The sequence below is a fragment of the Thermobia domestica genome, chromosome 13 (genome assembly GCF_964235325.1).
Source record: "Thermobia domestica chromosome 13, izTheDome1.hap1.1, whole genome shotgun sequence".
NCBI classification, from domain to species: Eukaryota; Metazoa; Arthropoda; class Insecta; order Zygentoma; family Lepismatidae; genus Thermobia; species Thermobia domestica.
In genome coordinates, this window is record NC_137466.1 from 175861004 (window position 1) to 175885734 (window position 24731).

Consider the following 24731-nt stretch of genomic DNA (forward strand, 5'->3'; position numbering starts at 1 on the left):
TCCGAATATTTGTGTTGCGCTGAAAATTTATAACTGCACGCCTGCGACCAACTGTTCAGCTGAGAGGTCGTTTTTGCTCTAAGAAGAGTGAAGAACTGTATGCAGTCAAGCCAAATGCAAGAACGACTTCTAAATGCAGCAGTTCTATGTATTGAGTCGAATATAACTAACAGGCTAAGTTTTGACGAGATAATCAATGACTTTGCTCATAGTCAAGCTAGACGAAAACCGTTCATTGTGTAAGCTGATACATGAGTTTCTCTTGTGCGCATGCAAGTAACCTAAAAACTGATGAAACAATGCAGACAGGGAAAAACAGTTTCTTTGCAAATACTTTGGGAAGAAAGATTTTTTATTCGAGTAACCTAAAACATGAGTAAACGCATACAGGAAAAGAAGTTTCTTTCCAAATACTTTGGGAATATATATTTTTTTTTAACTCGAGAAACCTAGAAACATTAGAAAACGCATACAAGAAAAAAACATTTTTTTTTGCGGATACTTTAGGAAGAGTTTTCTTTATATTCAAGTGACCTAAAACATATTAGAAAATGCATACAGGAGAAAAACAGTTTCTTTGCAAATATTTTGGGAAGGGTATCTTTATTTGGGTAACCTAACAACATGAGAAAACGCATACAAGAGAAAAAACTGTTTTTTTCAAATACTTTGGGAAGTTTTTATTATTATTCAAGCAACCTAAAACACGATAAAAGAAAATGCATACAGAGAAAAAGTTTATTTACAAATAGTTTGGAAAGAGTTTCTCTTATTCGTTCGAGTAGCTTAAAGTATATAAAAGAATTCACATTTATTATGTAAACTAATATATTTTTTATATATAGTTTTATAAAATTCTTTTTACTATACTCACGATAATCTTTAATTATGTGATAAGTTCAAAACAAACAATGTCCCTGTGGCCCCGCGTAGCGTAGTCGCTAACGCTCTCGCCTTCGGTGCGAGCGGTCCCGGTGGTGTCACTCGGTCGAAAAGGTGTAACAGCTTTTTCAGGCCAGCCACCATGAATGAGGTTTTCCTGGGTTTTCCTCATTCACACCAGGCAAATGCCGGGGTGGTACCTAACTTATAGGTCCCAGGCCGCTTCCTTCCTTCCCTTTCCCCGGATTGTGTGCTCGCCGAGGGACGTCATCCCTCAAATCGTGAAGGGCTATATGGCCGAAAGCCCAGAAATCCAAATCCTAAAATCCTAAACAATGTCCCGGGAGGGGGAGGGGGAATTATTTAGAGCACAGGGACGCACAATATATGAAAACGGGCATGTGTATAGGGAATTGTTTTTTCTTGAATACGAGAGAAAATTGCCTTCAGAGGCTTATTATTTAAATTCGAATACCAAAATAAGTTCACAAGAACATCAACACGAAACTAGATAATAATGCATTGTAGCGCTTTTGTGATTAAACTGTCTAAGCGTGTGTTGGAAAGGTTGTCAAAATTTCAAGAGTGATAGTTAATCATAGTACAAAGTGAGGCATTAGAATTTAGAAATGTTACAGTTAGAATTCAATCCATAGGGTCTTGGCAGCATATTCAATTGTGTGAACTTCGACTTGCTAAGGGTTAAGATCAAGGTGTATTTAGTTTATCAGCTGTACATAACATCATCCTATGGCAACTATTTTAGGCAAAACTGTATACTAAAAATGATGCATTTATCTTCAGGCTGGTGATTCATTCCCTCTTAACAGCAGTTTTTCTCAGACACTTTCATTCTTGATCTACAAATGTTTTGCACTAATAAAGAAATAAAAGATTACTAACTTAAAAGGATGTCCGTAAAGGAAGGATGAGCTCTTGAAGATAAGTCCGAAAAAGAGTTCAAACAGATTGAAAGATTCTGGTTGATTGATTATTTGAATTTACCCGAAGTGATCCTTTCTCTCTCTATGCTTAAACGTTTTCATAGGTATTGATTTCTCCTTGCTTTTGTTTTAGCAAAGCTTATGTTTGCAGTTTCCTTAGAAATCACGCCTTCGAAAAAATTGATTTATTAAGCATGAAAGCGATTGATTGTGAGGGGTTTTGTGTGAATTCTATCTGCGTGTGTGTTATTGTTTATGTACTTTTCTGTCAGCCGTCGTTATCCACATTTTTGTTGTGTGAAGAATATTAAAATACATTGGCTGCTCAACATCGCCACCTAGGATATGAGTTTTGTATCTCCTTATTAATAAATCACATTGAAATGCTTTACTCATGCATTTTAACCATATTTTCAAAAATTGCCTTTACACTGTCTGTTAGGAAGAAAAAGAAAATAGTAGTTAAAAATTAAATCGAGAGTGCATTACTTGCTGTTATTAGCTTTACTTTCAAAAGGTAATTATATTTCTGTTAATTTTATTTATTTATTTTCCAGAGTAAGTCAAGGAACAGTAAAGAAACAACCGTCATTAAAAGTGATAAAGTTCAGCAAAGAGAGTCGCGAGAAGCTGGCGAAAGTAAAACTTTCGGAACTGGAACAGGCTGGGAAAGAAGCATGTCTTTTGTCGAATCTGCAATCGTACATAGATGTCACTGTAAGCATCCCGTTAAGAGTTTATAAACCTTCTTAGTTAAATTTGACGTATTTTATTTTCCTTTGTGGAATCGGTTTACTCATTAGAAATAATAGATAAGTTCCCATATAACAAAGTGGTTAGCATGTGTACCTATTGTTTCTGATGGAACAAGATTCAGAACTTCTGGTATTGAGCAATCGTCGTGAGGTAGTTGAAGTAAACTCGTGATATAATGGACAGAATTTGATCCGGAATTGCTGGCTTATTATGAACTTGTCAGGTAGTTTAGATCTTTAAGAAACAACTTTCAACTGAACAGCAACAGAAGTTTGCGGCTCTTTCCATCACCTTACTAATATGCACTTGAAAATCATTCGTTGTTACTAATATCATGTGTACATTAAATATCTTACATTTTACGTAAATATTTTAAATCTACACTATACAATTCGTTTGTAAGTTTAATATACTGTTTTAAATATTGTTCATAACCCAATTTGCGATTTAACAGACTAAATTTTACGGACGCCCTTTCGCCCCAATTAGTTCGTTAAGCCGTGGATTTACTGTATTTGGTTTAGGAAGGAGTGAGCTCTGGTCTGGAAAGTTACAGGTAAGACATTAGGAGTTGCTGGGCTCACCACGTATCAAGTTAGATATTCACCGTCTGGACTACCATACCTCTTTGTGTATATTGCAGCGCCAGAGCTTAGTTTGAAAACACTCACTATCACATACCAGAGCTAAACACATACAATTAACCCGACTGTACTCTGTTACTTTAGAATTGGGGCGCAATATAATCCTTCATAATACTCCTTTCTTACTTTACCCACGCTCGTAGCTACGGGTGGCCATGCGGGGCTCAGCCTCCTGTAGACAAATATACGTTCAAATCATAAGCAATCAAAAATGTGTGGTGAGCGCAAGTTAGTTTCCCCAAAAATTATCTCACCTCCCCCACCCACGGGCCTAGCTTTACCTGACTTATTGTGGGTTGATCTCGGAACAGTAAAAAGGAAATAACGTCTCGAGTCGAGAGCTGCTAGTTTTAGAGTGTAAATCAAGTTTTAATGTAATTAATAATGGGGAGGTTGAGACCTTATAGAAAGTATTGAGGTTTGTGATTGGTTTTAGTCTCCTAAGTGAGCTAGTTTCTCTGTTATTGAGGTCAAAAGGTCGCAAAAGCATTTTTATTTTTTCCATAATCATTCGTTGTAATTCGGATAAATTCGAAATGATTTTATTTAATCATTCACTTGATTTTTTATCGAAGGTACAAAGCTTTTCGAGAAATTGACATTGGGTGAAGACAAAATACTATAATTTGCCTTTCTTTTCTACTAGTGTTTTCATTTAAGCTTCGCATCTTTGATTAAGGAAGGAAAAAAAAAAAAAAAAAAACGAAAATTTGAACTATTAGAAGTAATAGGAAGTATAAATATAGCTTTTGAGATGTGACTTTTTCATTCTTACTTCCCTAAAGTTTGGACGAGATCATTGATTATTTAGTAGTTATTCGATTTTTCGCACAATTTTTGTAATGCGATATATATATAAGAAGTGAAAAGCAATTGTTATAGCATACATATATTCTTTGTTTCTTTCAGATAAATTGTGGTTTCACAAACAAGGCGTTCAGTACGTTTCAGTTTTACCGGAACAGAGTAAAATATGATAAGCAAGCTCCAAGGCTTAAGGACGTCGCAGTTCATAATATTCTGCTGTATGGATATGCTTCAAAGGTAATATAATTGTTTTGTCATTATGTAGCTTTTTCTTTGTACATTCGCAGTCACAGTGACGATGTTTAAAGATGAAATTGAAATGAAATAAAATCTTTCAGTTTAACGTCCAGTTATGGCCTTTAGGCTAATGGAGAAGCATGATTAAAGAAGTTAATGATGATGGAAAAATTGGTGAAATGAAAAAAATGAGAGGAAACGGGAGTACCCCGAGAAAACCCACAAACACGATGTTGTCTACCACAAAATAACTTGGCCGGGGATTGAACCAGGGATCCCACGCACCAAAGGTAAAGGCTCTACCACAGAGCTACCGCTCTCCCGAGGTTTAAATATACAAACGATTTTCTTTACCTCTGTCTTTACTGGCGATATTCCGAAAGAAATCGATGAAGAGCCCAAAATTAGTTAACTATATGAATCAAGAAATCCATAGACTCATTTTCGCAGAATTAAAAACAGATCGCATTTTATCATGCGCAAGTATTATCTGGATCTGGATAATAATACTGGATCTCTTGTCTGGATCATTATTGTCCTCCTCCTTAAGGTCTATTTTATCCTCCGTTCTTTCGTGATTTACCCACAGGTCTCGTTCTGAAACTAGTTCTTAAAAGTGGCATTTATTTACTTGGTATACGAGCTATCTCCTCTGTCTTAGATTTCTTGTCTATATTGGGTCTATATTGACAACAACTACAGTGAGATTCTAGTGAGAATTCTCCGTTTAATATTTTATAAGTTTTTCAAGAAAATGTGTACATTATAACGTTTGCTTTTTAGAATTCTCAGCCTGTATTCCTCCCTGCGAGATTGCGTACTATATAATTTTTGTGCAGCGCAACGGATTATAATTTTATAGTTTTGCACTTTTAATTTTGTAATTACAGAAGATGCATTCTTGCTAAAGAGCTTGAAGAAACAGCACAGTTGCAGAGGAATTGTCCTTTCTTCGTTGTTCTTGTAGTCCAAAAGAACAGAGTTAGGGTCGACATTCTAAGGTTCAGTGATTTCCTGCCTGCCAAACTCACATTCAAATGATGTATTGCTTGAGCTTGAAAAATTCACGGCGAAAACAGACCGAGTCTAATAAAAATAACGCAAGTATATAAGACTTTCAGGTGACACAATCATTGAGGCACTATAGGTTTCAAATATTACAGATATCTTAATCTAGTAATCGTACCTAAAGAACTGTTATTGTACAGGGTATTTCAAAATTGATGGATTTGAAATCGTTATGGATTCCAGTGGAGAGTTGGATCAACATGAAATGACTTATGAAGCGTTTCTTAAATTGGAAATGATGTACAGCTGTTTAATACTAGACCTTCAGTTGCACTCTATTAACCCTTTTGAATTCTTGCCTTTTTCGACGTTTTTCTTAGGTCTCAGATAAGCAGCGACAGTGTCATCCCTATTTACCCTAGGATCATGGTTCATACCTCGTTTTTCTCAGAATGGAACAGCCTTTCAAATGGTACCACTTACATGTCCCTATGATGTACCAGAAGGGAATTATTTGAGGGAAAATCGAGATTTTGTTGCCCCCCCCAAAAAAACTTCTTCAAAGTTTGGGGCCCCCTGAGGCTCTACCGGGTCTGCGCACAAACCTCCAAAAATTTGGAAAAATACTACGAAGTGTACTAATTACTTGTGACAAATTCGAATTTCCTGTCTTGAATAGTAAGGGCGGGAAAATTTTTTACCCATGTTGAGAGAGCATAAAAAAAAACGCCCAAAAATTCCCTACAATGCACCCTACAAATTTAAAAAAAATTCTGACACGTCCCTAATGATCGTAAAATTATGGTTCATACGTCGTTTTGTTCAGAATGGAGTAGCATTTCAGGTGGTATCACCCGCATGTCCCTCGGACATCCATTAAGGAGGGAAAAATTGAGGAAAATAGGGATTTTTGTTGAAAAAATTCCTTTTTCCCCGGTTTGGAGCCCTTTGGCGCGGCCCTGGGTAAACATAGAGATCCAGAAATCACTTTCAAAAATACTACGTAGTGTACTAATTGCTTGTGCCAAATACCAATCTCCTATCTTCAACACTAAGGACGGGAAAAATATTTTCCTCTTCTGCGAATTTTCCCAGAATGTCCCAGAATACCCTATGTAAATTTCAAAAATTTCTTGACACGTCCCTAATTATCGTAGGATCACGATTCATACGCCATTCTCTTCAGAATAGAGTAGGCTTCCAGATTGTATTACCCTCATGTCCCTCGGACGTCCCTAAGGAGGGAAAAATTGAGTAAAATAGGGATTTTTGCTTAAAAATCCCTTTTTTCCCGTTTTGGGGCCCTCTGGTGCGGCCCTGGGTAAACATAGAGATATGGAAATTACTTTCAAAAATACTACGTAGTGTACTAATTACTTGTGCCAAATACCAATTTCCTATCTTCAATACTAAGGACGGGAAAAATTCAGGATATTTTCCTCTTCTGCTAATATTTCCGAAATTTCCCAAGGATACTATACAAACTTCAAAAATTTCCTGACGTCCCTAATTATCGTAGGATGATGATACATACGTCGTTCTCTTTAGAATAAAGTAGGCTTTTAGATGGTATCACCAGCATGTCCCTAGGACGTTCCTAAGGAGGTTACAAGTGAGGAAAATAGGGATTTTTGGAGAAAAATCCCTTTTTTCCCGTTTTGGGGCCCTCTGGCGCGGCCCTGGGTTAACATAGAGATCTGGAAATCACTAAAAAATGTTACTTATGGTACTAATTACGTGTGCCAAATACCAATCTCCTATCTTCAATACTAAGGGCGGGAAAAATATTTTCCTCTTCTGCAAATATTTCCGAAATTTCCCAAGGATACTATACAAACTTCAAAAATTTCCTGACACGTCCCTAATTATCGTAGGATGATGATTCATACGTCGTTCTCTTGAGAATCGAGTAGGCTTTCAGAAAGTACCACTCAAATATCCCTACCATGTAGCCGAGTGGAGCAAGAATCGCGAAAGTGGAATTTTTGGTCAAAAAATATCCCTTTTTTACCATTTTGTCCCTCTGAACCCCCCTTCTATGTTGACGAAGAGATCCGAAAAAATTCTCATAAAAACTAATGGGTCCACTGATTGTTTATGGAAAATATTAGGATTCTAGGATTAAAGAGAAGCTCACCAAAAAATGTTGAAGTTAGACCTCCCTAAAAAAGGGAATTTGTAAATCGATGACGTCATACCCCCCTATGTTCTGACGCTCAGAAGCATATAGACCCTTCCAAGGCTTTCTTGAATGTCTCCTCTCTTGGAAAATTAAAAAAAAACCCGGAACTAAATAGCATTCTTGGTTCTCTTTTAATCGAATCTTTAAGACACTACAATATCGGTCGAAAACGACCGAAAAAACTTAAAAGGGTTAATGTCCAAACCATCCTGCGGACGTTTCTGGAATCTAGAAATTACATATTGCGTATCTGCATTGCTAATGTCGAATTTCCTTACGAATATTCTTTCGGATTTCCTCTTTAGATCATTCCATTTAAATGATTTTCAACACAATTTTGTATTAACATTCTAGCACAACTACAAGTTGTAGGGCGTCAAATCTTGATGCTCAAAGTCTCTATATGTGAAGCGTGATTACTTTTCATTGTGGAATAGAGGGAAGAAATAGTTAAAAGTTCATGCTGAAAATTGAATGAGAAGCATGCAGTCCAAATGAAGATCATCAGCATGCAGTTTGGGGAGAGCGCAAACGACCGTTAGTGTGTACGGGCGCCAATGGAGCACAGTTGATCACCTGTATGACATAATCAAAATTTGAAGTGTAAATAAAAGAACGGTCAAGTTATTTCATGTTGATACGACGTATGTGCCCTTGTTGGAAGGAACTGCACTGCAATGAATGTAACTGAAATCTACGAAAATGAGGTAAAGGAAATTGGCCTGAGCAGCTGTAATTGATTTTTTTTTTAAATCTTGGAGTCCTTGGTTCGATCTCAGCTAGCGCCAAGTGAGCTTTGTGGTGGACAAACACCGTGTGCATCGGCTTTCTCTGGGTTCTCCCGTTTCCTCCCTCTTCATTCCACCATTTCATTCAGTTCTCATCATCACCGTTTCCTTGAGCCTAGTCGGCATAATCGTGGGACGTAAAACTTTTTAAAAATTTTTTTGCACTTATAAAAAATAAGATTACTGCAGTCTGAAATTCGGTATTGTTATACACAGTTTTGCTTTGATAGTTTGAGAAAAGCAATCTTGGCATTTTTTATTAGTAGATGTGCATAGGCTATTTTCTCGACGCATTTTTGGAAGGTTTTAAACGTTTTCTGATTAAATTAGCATTTTCATGTAGCTTTTCATGTACAACATTCATTGATTTGCCAGCATCGCATCCACTTTCATGATTTACTTTCTTGAATATTACGTAACTTCTGTGTAAGTTCGTAAACATTCTGTAGTGATGAATACACTTTTGAAGGAGATGGTTCACTATAAAGGCTATAGTGCGTCCAGTAAGAGAACGTCTCTGACAGCTCGCAGTGACATTGCCACTACTCGTGTGTCAAGGTTTTTTTCGGTGCAACTGTAATGACAATTTAATTAATGGTATAAGACAGAGTGATCGTGGTTGGTAACACTGGTATCAAAGTAGGAGCTGCAAAGTCCCACCGCATGTGGTACGAAACGTCAGAGACCATCTCTTGTTGGCCGTGCTATAGTAGGTCTGTTTCTTTTCGCCCAACTTTTGCGTCACAACGTATATTGCAAATTTTAGTTGAGTTGACGTAAAACCAAACTAACGCTAAGCTTTGATTGTAGCTCATCTGAAATCCGCAAACAACCAAATGTGACAGCTTGTAAGATATTATATTATTAATGGGAGTTCAGAAATAGGATAATTATTCTAGGCATAACTGAGAAGCATTTAGACATCATTTCGCGGCAGTGTAGAATTCATATTACTTAGACTGGATTGGCCTTTCTAATTGTAATAGCACACGGTTTAAGTGTAATAGCTATCCCAACATAGCAAAAATAACAAGGTACTCATTTATGTTATTAGCGGCTATGATTCTCAGTTGTTTCTGTAACTCTGTTGACCTCACACACCAAATCCTGATCTCCAGAATTAACTTTTCGTATCTAAAAAGTTGCCTTTTTTCAGAGTTTGTAAACTTCCTTATTGGTACGTAGTTCTTACTTGAGTCCGTATGAAACTATGTTGCATCTTGCTGTATAAGAGTACTTCTGTACTTGTAGAGTGACGTCAAAGTTTCTTATTTTCTGAAACAAGGTAAATTGTCAACAGCCTGACTCATTACACATTATCAAAATAAATTCAAGAATAATAATGGATTTTTTTTTATACTTAATAATATTATTGTTAAATTTTAAAACAAAATACTTGCAAGTTCTTCACGGATATTCATATGTAACATTTATGAAAATAAATTATTTTAAAATATTCATAATGACAAATGGTTAACACAGTTTCAAAGTAGTCGTATGTACATAGCAGCTGCTTCTACCTAGCTACAACACAGATATATTACATAACCACTCCATTAACAATAGCTATATCTTCATTTTACAAAGAAAAACAACAAAGAAAAAAAAACTTACGAAAATCAAAATATAGCATTCGCATCTTTCGAGGGCTGACCAATAAAGAATGATCATAAAGGAATAAAACATAATTACTTGTACTAATCGTCCAAATGTTGGTGGTCTTTTTCCAAATAGTTCCCACTACATGCAATGCACTTGTCCCAACGTTTTTGCCAGTCATCAAAGACATGCTGGAAGACATTTTTGGACGGATCCTTCAAAATCACCTCCACAGCTTTCACTACTGCCGGATGGGGTACATACACAGAACGTTGATCTTTGCAAGATAGTCAACATAATTTCTGTACTGTTCTTCGCGTGTCACTTCCATGTTGCCTTATGCGAAACTGAAACTACGTGCGCTTGAACGGCTGCCAAGGTCACATTCCTGACGTCATGGCCATTAAACTTGCTCGATCTATTCGTCACTTCTCCCACTACATAGATGTGTTTCGTTTTCTGTACCTTGCTGTTGTATTTACCTCATAAATTGATGATCAGCCCACGTATAAACTAACAATAATCTAAGATTTTTGGGTAAAGTTGCACGTTTCATTTTCTTCGGTATGATAAAAATACTACAGTGTCCCTGATCAAGAGAAATATTTATCAGAATTTATTGTCTCTTATAAAATAAATGTTTACAGCTGACAAAAACAACCATTAGATACGGTTTGTTTACGTATACGATATTTCAGAAAATCTTACTGTTCTTACAGTGCGATTTACTAAATTTTAAAACTCTATGTTTTACATATTTTAACTCTACCTTCTAGTTTGCAGTTGATTGAAACTTTTTTTTTTTCTTCTTTCAAATTTCACTTGAATTGTGTTCTATATTAATTTTAGCAGTTACTGTAAAATTAGTTTATACGTTAAACTATATGGGAGTTTTCATCTTCCAGGGAAACCTAAATAAAGTGAAGGAACTCTTTCAAATCATTTACGATGATAAACTGAAGCCCAATATTAATTCTTATGCAGCGTATCTGGAATGTATTGGACGACTTCCTGATTCTTCAACCAACAGACGGTATCTGGAGAAAGTGGCTGAAGATATGCAACGTAGTGTAAGTTGTAGGTTACTTTTTCTGTTACTGTGTGAAAAATTATTTTATGGATATAAATCTTCCGAGAAAATATGAAGTGGAAGTACTAGTTGGATTGTAGTCGTCGTCAATAATAATGATAAGCTTCATCTTCCCTTCCTTCGTTGTTTGTTTGCAAGAGTTTACAACAGCGATTCTTCCCGGTAGGTTACGTTACTTGGTAAGGTTAAAATAGCTTTCATACAATCATGGGCAAATCGGGTACCATTGAAACTAGGCTAGTACGTAAACTAATATTTGTACGTAGGCTTACCATTGCTGTTAGTAGGCTAAGACCGAAACCGTTTAATTTATAAAGATCTTCCTTAAAGTGACATTGAAAGAACTCATATTTGTTTTATATAGAACAAATTTAATAGCACGCTTAACTAGAATGTCTTTTAAGTTAATCGTCGTAGAGATAAAGAAAATAAATATCCAAGGGGAGAAAGTAAGTTGTTATTACTGTTTCGTTGCTCCTTGGCAAATTAATCAGTCATCTAATGGAGCTACTAGAATGAAAACATGTAGGTGGGTTCCCTTCTTTTATTTATTATTATTTACTTTTTTTAAAAGTATTCTATATATATCCTTTAGGTATTAACGAATTCTTTTGTATATATTTAAGTAACCTTACTCTTTTAGGGGTACACCTTCAACGATATCTTTAAGGATTGTCAATTTGTGTCAGACCAAAGAGCAGTTACACTGTCAGCAATAAGGCGATTGGATCCCGAGTTTGTTCCAGAAATTTATCCACTTGATACTTCATATTCTTGTCGATTGCTTGAAGGGCTGAATCATGAGGTAAATTGAAACTTTACTTAGTACATTAATGTTTTTTTTTATGCTTTCCTATTTCTAATTATTTTGTAAAAGAAAAAAAATGGAGCCAAGACCATGCAATATTTATTAATCAATTGAGTAAAGTTTTAGTGCAGAAATTTCTAGTTTTAAAAATTACGGCACTGTGATTTGCACTCTCAAAATTCTTGATCTACTAATTTATTTGGTACAGTTTTGTAAATGTTCGGCAGCTTACTTTTACAACGACTCACCAAAGGTAGTCATCAACCTGGTTCGGCTAATAATATAAGTAGATTTCGAGTGGTAGTAATTGTTTACACATTAAAATATCTTCCGTGATTACATTTACTAGTATTCTCACCTTTTATATTGAAATCACAAAACGGTGATACGTATTAAACAATTTTATTCGTTGATTTTCTTTGAACGAATATGCACATAGACTGAATTGCAATCGTACATGTTTGTTAGGTATCCATAAACAACTACATAGCAACTAACTATATTATAATGTATGTTTCTTATATATTTTGAAAACATTCTTCTTTTGTTATTTTTAAATTAACATTATATTTGGTATAGTGCTTATGTAGAAGCACTTTCTGCCCAAAAATACAAGTAATTATCAATTTATACAAAGTATCTCGTTATACTTTCTCAATTTCCGCTGTTCACAGTTTATGTGATATCTTTTGAAATTTAAAGCTCAAAAAGTCTCTAGACATGGTTAAGGAACAGATTTGATTCTACTTCATTAAGTTCCATGATTGGAGAACAGTAATTTTATTTATTTTATTAGAAAGTGAAATCAAATTATGTCCTGTATGGTAAATGAGACGGGTAATAAATGATTCGTTCATTTATTCATGGTTTTGTGCCCAATCGGCAGTCTACATGTCACTCAATCCTCTGCCGTTTATTTCGTAGTATCATAAAATCCGTTTGTTTTTATATTGTCGGTTGAAATCATCTGCCTTTATCGGTTGAAATCATCTGCATCTACGTACTTTACCCTCCACATACTGTAAGGAGGACGTCTGTAGCGATGGAGGCAGTGCAACCATAAATTATCATATATTTGATTATGACTATAGATGCTCAGATGATAATCCCTATTGAATCATTATGTCTTAATGAAGTAGTTTCCAAGTTACCGAACGACGCTGGGTCTCGCTGAAAACGCTGAATCCAACCTGGAAGTTACAATCCTAAATCGGTTGTTTTTTTCGTAATTATTATCGTGGAAATTTTATATAAACATCATATATAAGGTCTGCAATCTCTTTTCTTTCTTATTTTCAGAAAAGTGAGTTCAGATCACCAGTGGAAGGCTTCAGTCCCCAAGATATGAAGCTTCTTTTAAAGAAACAGTTACAGACTGAATTGCAGGACTACGTTAAAGTCAAGTCAATTGAAAATAGATCAAAACCAACGGAAAATATTCTTTATTACGTAAGTGTATTTGGTAGTGTATACCTTTGAACAACTTACTAAAGCAGTACTATAGGTTTTTACTTATTTATTATGAATGCTTATCGAAAAAATAAATAAGGAAACACTATTTGATGAAGTATTATCTCTACTATAAAGTGTTATAAATGAGATGGTCTAATTAGCAAGAATAATAAAGATAACATCAAAGGTCCCTCCTTATTTTTATGTGTGGCTATTATTTTGGCAGTAGACTTTTGCCATCGATGAACCTCACCTAGATGCCAGATAGAAGTTAAAGAATTTAAGGAGTGAAAGTCTGTTGGTTTTTTGATAAAACATACGACAGTTACAAACAGTTACAGGATGGATAAGATTTCATCATCATAGGTATTCTGCCTTTATTGGCAGGTCACTTGCCGCAGCTGAGAAGCTTCCATGCTCCACGGTCCTCCGCTAACTTCGTCTTCGCGTATGATTTTCTGTTTTTATATCATCCATTAATTGTAGTCTCCTTCGCTCCCTCCCTCTCTTTCCCGCCACCATACCCTCTAGGACGTCCCTCATGATAGAATCTCTTCTTAGGCAATGTCCCAACCAGTTTCTCTTCCTCTTCCTAATAATATCTAAAAGTGTTCTTTTCTCACCCACCATTACTAACACTCTCTCATTCGTTTTCCGCTCGACCCAACTAATTCTTTCCATTCTTCTTCACACCCGCATTTCGAAGGCTTCAAGTCGATTTTCGTCACCTTTACGTAATGTCCACGTTTCCGCCCCATACAGTACAACACTCCACACGAATCATTTTATGAGTCTTTTTCTCAACTCTTAATTCAAGGTCCCACAAAACAGACTTTTCTTCCTCCTAAAGGCTTCTTTCGCCATTCCTATCCTGGCTTTTAATTCACGTTCGCACTTCATGTTATTACTAAGAATACTATCCAGAGATAAGATTTAGTTCTAACATATTTATAGCATTTTCTGAGAATAAATTGTAAAGTGCTCTTTAAGACAAAGTTGAAGATGTAGTATGTTAGGCATGATTTGCTTAAAAGTTTAAAATATGTTATAGGCGGGATAAAAAACAGTATTGTAAGTAACGTAGATGATTAATGACGTAGATGATTAATTTCTTTAATTTTCATGTTGTGCACTTGGGTGACTTTGTGAATTCAGATTGGTCGAATGAGCAAAACCTGTCTATGAATGTTTAATTCATTTCACTAATGAAGGACAGAGCCGCGAGAACTCTGCTCTCCGCGAGAATTGAACGATGTAAAGTGGAACAGATTGGGTGCATTCGTTAGAACTAGCCAAGCATTTCGGAAAAAAAGAAAGAAAAAAGGAAGAGCTTCAATACCATACTGTCCTCTATTTCTGCTATAACCTGAAATTGTTGAAACAAGAAGGTAAACACAGTAGTAGATTCCATATACTATAATTGTCTGGGGTTGGTTTGTTTGTGGTCAGGAGATTGTGTAACCCAGATTTATAAATATCTGGTCATGAACTCCTGTCAAAGGAAAAGAAACATAATGACGACGTCATTTTCTGTTGAACTGTTGAACAAGTAAACTATGTTGCACTCTCAAGTTAGTTAAGAGAAGTCGTGTTTGAATCAATTTGGACAGCCTTGTGTTTTGATTAGGCTGAGTAGGAGAATTAGTGGACCGTCAGCAGCGTGTTGCTATTTGTGGCCGTTACGAGCATGTATTTTGACGGACGCGCTCATTAACATTCTACGTTCAGAACCCTTGTTCCACTTGCTGTTCTTTAGAATTTCTTACGACTTTTAAAGCGGTTTAAAACTCTCGATTATCCATGGACGGATTATCTTATTTTTTCTTTTTTTTACAATAAACTACAGTATGAAAAGAAAACGTTTAAAAAACTTTGTGACAAAATTTCGTTAAAAAAGCTTAATCACAAATAAAGAAGAAGTCCTTTAACTCGAAAAAACGAAAACGTGACTTTTTTAAGTAACCCAACTAACTTATGTATTTACAGGGTTGTTTTCTTGTAAGTCATAATTGCATTATGATTTAATAAACTATAGGCCCCTATACTGTAAATAAAAATTGCCCAGAAGCATTTTCGTGTTGATCCACGTCCTTTTTCGGCCATATTGCAGATTATTTGCGGTTGCCGCGCTATCTAATTCCGTGGATGATCGTGAGTTTACTGTAGTATTATACGTTGAGTAATTAAAATACCACTGAACCGAGAACTGAACGCAGGACTCAGGCTTATCGTGCTGATGCTTTATCACTGTGATACTCAGTTCGCTTCCTAATAGCTATACATTCTGTTATTCTTGAAGTCGGTGCTCTACCACGCTTACCACTATTACGTATTACAACTCCCGTTGTACTTGTATAACCTAATGTCTACATTACAGAACATCTCTTACAGTTGAATTATATAGTCTACGAGGCGCATCCAGAAAGTAAATTTCCCACTCGTCCCATAGCTAGGAAACCGTATGTTGCGCGAAGCGATTGCATGCAAATGAGAGTAAAGTTCTAGTATGGCGGATGCGCCAGCGAAACTTCTCTAGTGCTCTCAGTAACGTCGTGGCAGTGGTTGGAGATGGACGTTCCTATTCCAGCTCTCGCCGCGTGTGAAGTGCGACCAGTGATAAAGTTTTTGAATGCACAGGGCATAACGCCAATTGAAATCCATCATCAACTATGCCAGATGTATGACCAAGCAGATGGTGCATTGCTGGTCCAGACAATTTGCAGCAGGACGCCAAAATGTGCATGATGAGGAGCGCAGTGGGAGGCCAACCGTCGTCACAGACAACTTTGTGGACCTTGTTCGGGAACGCATCATGCAGAATCGTCTCTTTACAGTAACGGAATTCAGCGGTTAATTCCCGCAGATTTCCCACTCCTTATTGCACACCATTTTCACGGAGCGCCTGTTCAAGAATCGCTCCGTACGAATCCACAGTATAGACCGGACCTCGCTCCGAGCGATTACCATCTGTTCTTACACCTCAAGAGATTCCTGTCAGGTCAGCATCAGCATTTTGAGAATGACGGAGAGGGGGAGGAGGTTGTTAAATAGTGTGTCAATTTCAGACAGCCGAGTTCTACGTCACGTATAGACAAGTTGGTCCCACAGAATGACAAATGTCTGCATTCTGGTGGTGAATATGTTGAAAAATAGCTAAACATATCCTGTATCTGGTACAATAAATGTTCCCATTCAATTGTGTTTTGTTTCTGCTCGAGGTCTTTGGGAAAGTACTTTCTGGATGCGCCTGGTATATGCTGGTTGGAGGAAATATCCAATTTTATATCACACCAGTTCCTCTATAGTGAAAATTCAGTATTATACGAAGAATGACTAGACCGTAAATCGAACATGAGTCAATCGATGAAAATATTCTTTATCGTATAATCGTATTAAACTCCATTTAGTGAATTAATCTTTTTAAATAAGTAGTTGAGTCAGCTCTCTTGGAATGTACTAATTAGTTTTACTGTGCTTTATTCAATTCTTTCTGTCCTCCCAAGTAAACCTCAACAAGTGATCCAACAAGGTAAAATATAAAGGTTGCCGAAGTGGAAAGGAGATAAGGAGGCGGCGACGTATCTATTAGAAATGAAAAATACTTGCCGATAGATGGCGCGGTGTGATTACCAGTTTGATCTTGTAGCAAATGATATCGCCTTTCCACAGTTGGGAAAAGTTGTTTTACACGGTTGGGTGCATCATGGGTTCCTCCAGATCAGCGCAACGAATTTTTATCATATTTCTTTGCGCAGAAAACTTGACTACTTGAGGAATTTATCACAGGATGTACGAAGTGTACGGCAAGCATTGTCTCGCGCATTGCACCGTATTCTGTTGCTTCAGCGGTATAAGTCGGGACCCTCGATCTACTGAAACCATTTCGATGGAAAGTCCTCAAATATCCTCGATATCTCTCCAAGTGATTCTCATATCTTCAACCCCTTACAAAAGTACTGAAAGGTCAACGATTCTCCTGTGATAAGGAAGGTAGAACACTGTGGAATAAGGCTTTCTAAAATGAAAAGGAGACTACGGCTATATCTAAAGAATAGTTTATTACAGAATATGCTACTTACAGAATATATGAAGTACACTTAATGTGTAACATGACGTCTACAGATAATTGCCATTGATTCCAGCCCGTAGGAAGGGAGTGGATGGCTTCAGTACAGAAACTCATGGGTTGCTAATGGATCCATTATTCCATTAGCAAAGTATGAGTTTCTGTACTGAAGCCATCCAGTCCCTTCCTACGGGCTGCAATCAGTGCATCAACATCAATGGCAATTATCTGTAGACATCATGTTACACATTAACTGTACTTCATATATTCTGTAAGTAGCATATTCTGTAATAAACTAATCTTTAGACATAGCCGTAGTCTCCTTTTCATTTTAGAAAGACCATAATAAAGTACTTAATAAAACAGTTTAACTTAAAGTTTCCTCACAAATAATCTCCTCATAAATAACTTTACTGTCCCTGTAAAATCAAGCTACATGTTTTATATATTCGTATAAAGTTACCATAGTAATTCCATATTTGCTGCATATACTTATACAAGTAGATTATTGTCAGTAGACGTTAGGGTCGTCAAGTCTAGGAGGCTTAGGTGGGCAGGTCATGTAGCTAGAATGGAAGAGAGTAGAAACGCTTTGAAAGTTGACTGGGAGATCAATCGGAAAACGACCATTAGGAAGACCTAGGCGCAGATGGGAAGACAATATTAAGATGGATCTCACAGAGATAGGAATACAAAGTAAAAACTGGATCCAATTGGCTAAGGATAGAAGTCAGTGGAAAGCTTTTGTGAACGCGGCATTCAACTTCCGGGTTTCATAGGCCATAGAGTTAGTTAGTTAGACGTTAATTTAAGTTATAAATAAAGTACTGATTTTATTTTCTATTTACTTATTTATTGTAAATTTTACAGAGAAAGAAGCTGGAGGAAACCCAGGAAGAATGGCGGAGAGTCATTCGAGAAGCATTCCAGCGAGATCTCCAAACACTTCGTTCTCGTAAATATGGGTTTAAAATAAATTCACCTATGAATCTGTATCCATACTTAAAAGTGTTAGACTTGGAACAATACGTGGATATTATAATGCAGGTAAGCATTTTTAAGTATCTATGAAATATATTGTTTTATTGAAAGTCTTCACAAAGTTGAAAATATAGTTAGAAGAAAATAGGAAACGAGTAGAGTAGTAGGTTAAAGCGTAATCGTTATTGAGTCATCTACTGGTATGAAACTCACTCTTAAGCATTCTCCTGAGTAGACAATGAATCCGTCTATTTTGTGTTTAGCTTAGGTCGAGAATTCCAGTACGAAACAACAGAGCAGAACATATTGCGATATCCCGCACATGGTTCTATTTACAAAAGGTCAACCTGTGCTTGTATTTATAAAGCGGGAGAAAAATAAAATATAGCCGCTATTTCCTTTGAAGTGGGAGAAAAGTGAAATACAGCTGCATGAAGAAAAATTTAAAACATAGACATAACTTCATTATACACTCAATATCCTGCTTAGCCACACGATCTCAGCGCTTTGAAGAATTCTGAAACACACTCCTCACATCTCAAAAGCAAGAATATAATTTATAGTCGTTCTTAGTCAGTTTGTCGTAACAATGAACAATATCACATGTGAAAGTAGCGACTATATTCATATCAAGAATGTTGCCATGGATACCCTCGTAGCTTCCTTATACACCAGGCTATTAATGAGATGTCTGGGGGGACAAATATTCCACTCATCACTATCTTGGATTCTGTTCGTTGACAACATATTTCTAATGTGACCCTCAACCAAAGCAGCACTGGAACATTTCTGCTGTCCTTTAACCCGGTACAGCATCTTGTTCGATATATGGGACAAACCAATATCGAACCAAATAGTTCTTGTTTAATTTTATCTAGGGATTTAAGCGCTTTTCTTCCTGATTGCATACAGTGACATATATAGCTCGTTCCTACTGGACTGTGGCATGTGATGTCAACTAGTGTTCAATCGTTCAATCGTGGAGTTTTCTGCGTGCAAAAGGTTCATTGTTCCGCTGGGAGGGTTGTGTGCATGTTTAGCATTTTTTTTTTTTTTTTTTTTTAAATTTTGTTAACTGTTAATTGTTACTAAAAGTAAAATCATAACTTCAATAGTGATCGCTGTTGAATTAGTTCTGAATCATTGTGTAAATAATATTCATAACATAAACTGCTGATGTAACGTAATTCGTTTGTCCCATTTTTGTCAGACTACGCAATTAACATTTATTTGAAAAACAAACAAAATACATGGACTCACGTACATTTGATGAACGTAAAACGATAACTAAGAATTATGAAATTCCAAGCAGCTGTGAAGATTCGGACTTGTCATGCTCAGACGATGATCCTGAATGTAAGTAGATCTATCGTTGTATATACTGGAAGGAAACGCAACCTGTTGCAAGACCTAGTAGTATGGGTGGTTCAGGACATTCCCTGTCTGAAGACAGAAGATTCATTCTGTGGGAACACAAAAATCTTGAGAACTAACCCAATGAAATAGATTTTTCCGGCGCTAAACAACTGTCTGAATCTACTAGTGAGCTGAAAAGTCCTCTTGATTTCTATTCTTTCTATTTTATACCTGAACTCATCCAACTAATCATTGATCAAACCCGCCTTTACTCCGTACAGAAAAGACCTGAAAAGCCAATTGATTTATCTACATCTGATGTCGAAATGTTTTTGGATTCTTTTATTTGGATGTCTATTATCAATTGCGACGAACACGTTTATATTGGAACATCCGTACAATATTCCACAAGTTGCATCCCTGATGCTCTTGAACTGCTGGTAGGAAATAGAAAACAATTTGCATTTCAACGATAATTCCACAAGTACCTCACAATCAAGAATGTTATGACTAGAGACCGGATGTTTAGGCACTAAAAACCTGGAAAATAGGCAGGCAAATAGGCACTAATAATTTAAAAAATAGGCAGTAAAATAGGCACTAAAATATAACTTCATGTAATGAAGATAAATACTCAATACCATTAAAAAATAGATTGAAGTCATAGATAATGTTCAAAGAATATAGAAACATACTTGTTTGTTAATATCTTCTTTTATTGAATATATAAAAACGAAGTTTGTTAGACATTCCATACATACTGGGTGAACCTGAAAGATGTGCACATACTTCGGGAGCTGATTCATGACATCAAAAGAAGACAAAAAGTCCTGTTGCATGTTGTCGAATTCCGCGTCGTGTATGAGTGACAGGGGGGCCAACTTGGAATCCAAAACCGAATCCTGGCAATTGGAACGAGACATAAAGGGGTTCACATACTTCGGGAGGTGATACGTGACATTCAAGAGGACTTTTTGTCTTCTTTTCATGTCACGAATCACCTCTCAAAGTATGTGCACATCTTTCGGTTCCGTTCCAATTGACAGGATTTAATTTTCGATTCCAAATTGGCACTCTGTCAGTCGTACACGACACGGAATTCGACAAAATACAAGAGAACATTTTGTCTTCTTTTGATATCACTAATCACCTCCCGAAGCATGTGCACATCTTTGAAGTTCACCATGTATGTATATCGTAACGTACCACGTGCTTGTGTTTACAAACACTTAATATGTGTGTATTATTTATGTTATATAAATTATATATTTTCCCAATGAAGGCTTATTTTGAAGAAAATGCATAGAATAGGCAATATTAGGTACTAAAGCAATTATTTAGGCAGTAAAGGTCGAAATAGGCAAAATAGGCAAAATAAAATTGGCTTGAATCGAAACTATAAACCCCCATATAAACTTTAAAACGTTATTTTTGATCATATCTTTAATAATAAAGAATAGGCATTTTGCCTAACATCCGGTCTCTAGTTATGACAAGAAGCATAGGATAAAACCTTTATTAGAGCACATCAAAGAACAATGTCTGAAAGTTCCAATGCAGTAGAGTTTATCTGTTGATGAACAAATCTGTGCGTACAAAGGAAGAAGTTCGCTAAAACAATACAACTTTAAAAAGACAAACCGTTGGGTTTATAAACTGTACTTCCTTTCTAGTGTAAATGGTCTTCCTTACAACTTCGAACTTTACAGTGATAAAGAGAATGTATCTTTTTCTGATGGTGAGGGTTGTGGTTCATCTGGAAATGTGATGGTCAGACTTATTATACCTGCTCCGACAATTGTCAATCATAGGATATATTTTGACAACTATTTCAACAGCACTGAACTACAAATTTATCTGGCCGAAAACGCATTCATAGTGTAGACACAGTTCGAATATACCGTGTTCCTGGATGCAATCTAATGAGTGAGAAGGATCTCAAGAGAAAGGCAGAGTTTCGTATGATGAAGCTACTGCAGTGATAGATGGAAAAGAAACAACATGTTTACAACAAGCCAGTAAATTTGATGTCTATACTTGTGGGGAGTCAGCCCGTAGGAAAGTGTAGAAATTGATTGTCCCAGCATAGTTCTGGTTTATAACAAGCACATGGGAGGGGTCGATTTACTGCATTCAGTATTGTCGTTGTACAAAATAAGAAATCGTTTAAGGAAACAGTATTTTCGACTTTTCACGCACATAGTAGATTTCGCCGTTGTTTCCGGGTGGCTTCTGTATCGCCGGATGATGATTCAGCAAGACAAACTCTTAAGTGAAATGCTGAACTTACTTCAGTTCAGAACAGAAGTTGCAGAGGGTCTTGTGCTTTATAGGAAGACAAACGGCAAGAAAGGGTCCAGTTGTCTAAGTAGAGACATTAAAGCACAGTTGGAAGCAAAGAGAGACAAAGGACCAGCAGCAGGAGTGCCAGTCTCAGGTGTAAGGCTCGACACCATTGAACATTGGCCTGAAGTAAGTGATGAATGTCAAAGGTGCAAGAAACCAACATTTTCTGGAAAATCATTTGTTCGATGCATGAAGTGTGCCGTTCATCTGTTTGAGCAAACAGAACAATTGCTTCGTAGACTTTCACATTATATAGTGATTATTCTGAATTCTATTTCACTAATGAATGTGTGACTAATGCTTCTTATATTTCACTATGTAGCATTTACTATGGATAAAAAATTAACATAAATAGCTAAAATTTTCACAATATGTGTCGTTTATGAAAGGTTTCTGCTCCATATATAGTAGTTTTAAGGTACTTATTGCATATTGTCCCATATATGGCACATAGTGGTAACTTGAATTCAAAAATACACAAATTACTTTCAGCGTAATTTACTCGATCTCCACTGCAAAAGTGAATATAATTTCCTAGTAGATAATTTTTCTTATTTTATTTTCATAATTCATGCAATACCGGGTTCAATAACTGCTCAGCCAGATTCTCGGAACCCCTCTCCAACTACAGTTATCTTCCTTGATGTAGACGAAGATAAACATCTCGCGATTGATAACCATGAAACTTGCCAATAGTCCTCAAGCCACAACAGGGAGGAGAAATTCCTACCTTCTCAGTCTCCATACTGGGAATCGTTGTCCAGGCTGCTGTGGCACCAGACATCCTATTCTCTTTCCAGCCTCAGAAAAAAGTAGATGTAAACAAACCCACCTGACTATGACCAGTAATTGGTTGTTGGTCTCAGTGCACTAGTATCTTATCGCAATATAATCCCTACTAAAATAATAATTTCAAATAAAAATATCTTAATTTATCCTACATTTTGTGATAATAAGCGCAATATATATATATATATTTAACAACAGATGTAGCTTTATTTCAACCTCACCCGTATTTGGACATATAGTATTTACTCCACATGCGTATGCGTTTACGCGTCTTCCCCACTCATTTAAAATTATTGTAGAATGCAGAATTTCATGGCGACGATGTGTGACAAGAATCCATTTTCGTCTCGTGTTATAAAATACAAAAGAGGACAACAGGAATAGGGACAATCTCGTTTATATAAGGATTTAAGAAAATATATATCTCCAACATAACAGTAGTCTGTGTCAGTCTGTTAATTATTTACCAGCAAACTGTAGCCTTGCGACGACAGTAAGCAAGCAGACGATCTTCCTGTTCACGTCTCTCGCTGCCGAAGCACGTGTGAGCTGCGGAGTAATCCATTTCGCTTTGTTTACATCTACTTTGTTTTAAGGCTGGCAAGACTTTACATAATGTACCTATTCTCCAGCTTCTAGAGAAATCCCATGCACCTGTTTTACAGCACATTATTAAGGCGCATTAGATCTTGTAGATTTCACTCTTTTATAAAAACGCTAAAATATAGTTTGTGTAAATACAGTGAAACCTGTCTATGTTGGCCACCATCGGTTCCATCGAAAAGTGGCCAACTTAGACAGGTGGCCAACTTACAGAAAATAAGTGTGATTTGTGTATTTTTAGAATAGGATTTCTAATATTACTTGATTGTAAAATTTTAATAAGCAGTGGCACGACAGCTACTTATACATAATGTGTATAGAGTAATCATAAAAATATACAGTACTAGAAAATATTACTATAGTACGCAAGAGCGCCGATTTCTCTGTAAATTGGGGGCGGGGGCATTCAGATGCAGAAGGTACCGGTATATATATATGAATATTTTAGGACAAATTGCACTCAAATTATACCAAATATTGTATACTCATAAATAAAATAGGGGACACATGAGCTTTGGGGGGGAAAGGCCCAGGCCCCCTCGGTTCCCAGGATCGGCGCTCTTGATAGTATGTTTAATATATATGCATACCTTTCTCTTCCTGAAAACTAGTCTGGTGCATTGGATTATTCTGATTGAAAACACAATAACACAAACAACCATGAAATAGAAGTGTATGTACGCAGTTTATTAAAATTGATATATAGCACACTGAGTTATTCAGATTGAAAACAAGAAAAGCCAAGTTATAAATTGAGAAATTCATATGCAATTTATATGACTTCTTTTCAGTTGTTACTGAATGGTGGTTCATTCTAGACATATTTGCTGTATTCTTTTTGGCAGATATGCACATTCTAATATTGTAGTTAACTACCTCTTGTTAATGAACTAATAGAAAAGTTTCCCTCGGAGCAAAAGATGTTTTGCGAAAATCTTGAGGGAATTCGTATCTCAAAACCTCCGCTACCTTTTGACACCCAGTCAGGTGCCAATAAATGACAATTGAGCTCTAACCTTGAGAATTTTCCGGAATTACTAAAGTTTCCCACTGATGAAAGGAGCCGATATAGCAAATGGTTTTACCAAAACAGAGAGGGTAAACAAATACGTACGACCATTTCCTGAATTCCTGTACGTGCTTTTTCTTACACCATCTTCCTTCCCACCCTTTTATGAGGGTAGTGTTCTGGCCATTGACCTCCAAGAACAAATCGTGCGAATCTATGCTTCTTTCTGTCCAGTCACAAATACAGAACATGTGCCTCTCATATGGGAATTCGAAAGAGTTAAGAAAAATAACAAAATTGTATTTTTCGTGGCCAAGATACGCAGGTAAATTTATCATTATCATCATAGGGTAAACATTGCTTCAGTGTGGCCAACTTCCAAGA

The 24731-nt window shown here is 36.4% G+C and overlaps 1 protein-coding gene across 1 annotated transcript in view; it reads left to right on the plus strand.

The window, feature by feature from the left end:
* Positions 1-24731, plus strand: part of PolrMT (mitochondrial RNA polymerase) — a 97326-nt gene that overhangs the window by 19219 nt on the left and 53376 nt on the right. Inside the window, exons 4-9 of the mRNA XM_081736945.1 lie at positions 2384-2543; positions 4136-4270; positions 10753-10917; positions 11581-11742; positions 13045-13194; positions 18134-18310. Of these exons, the coding sequence (XP_081593071.1) occupies positions 2384-2543; positions 4136-4270; positions 10753-10917; positions 11581-11742; positions 13045-13194; positions 18134-18310 (949 nt within the window). The remainder of the gene's footprint in view (positions 1-2383; positions 2544-4135; positions 4271-10752; positions 10918-11580; positions 11743-13044; positions 13195-18133; positions 18311-24731) is intronic.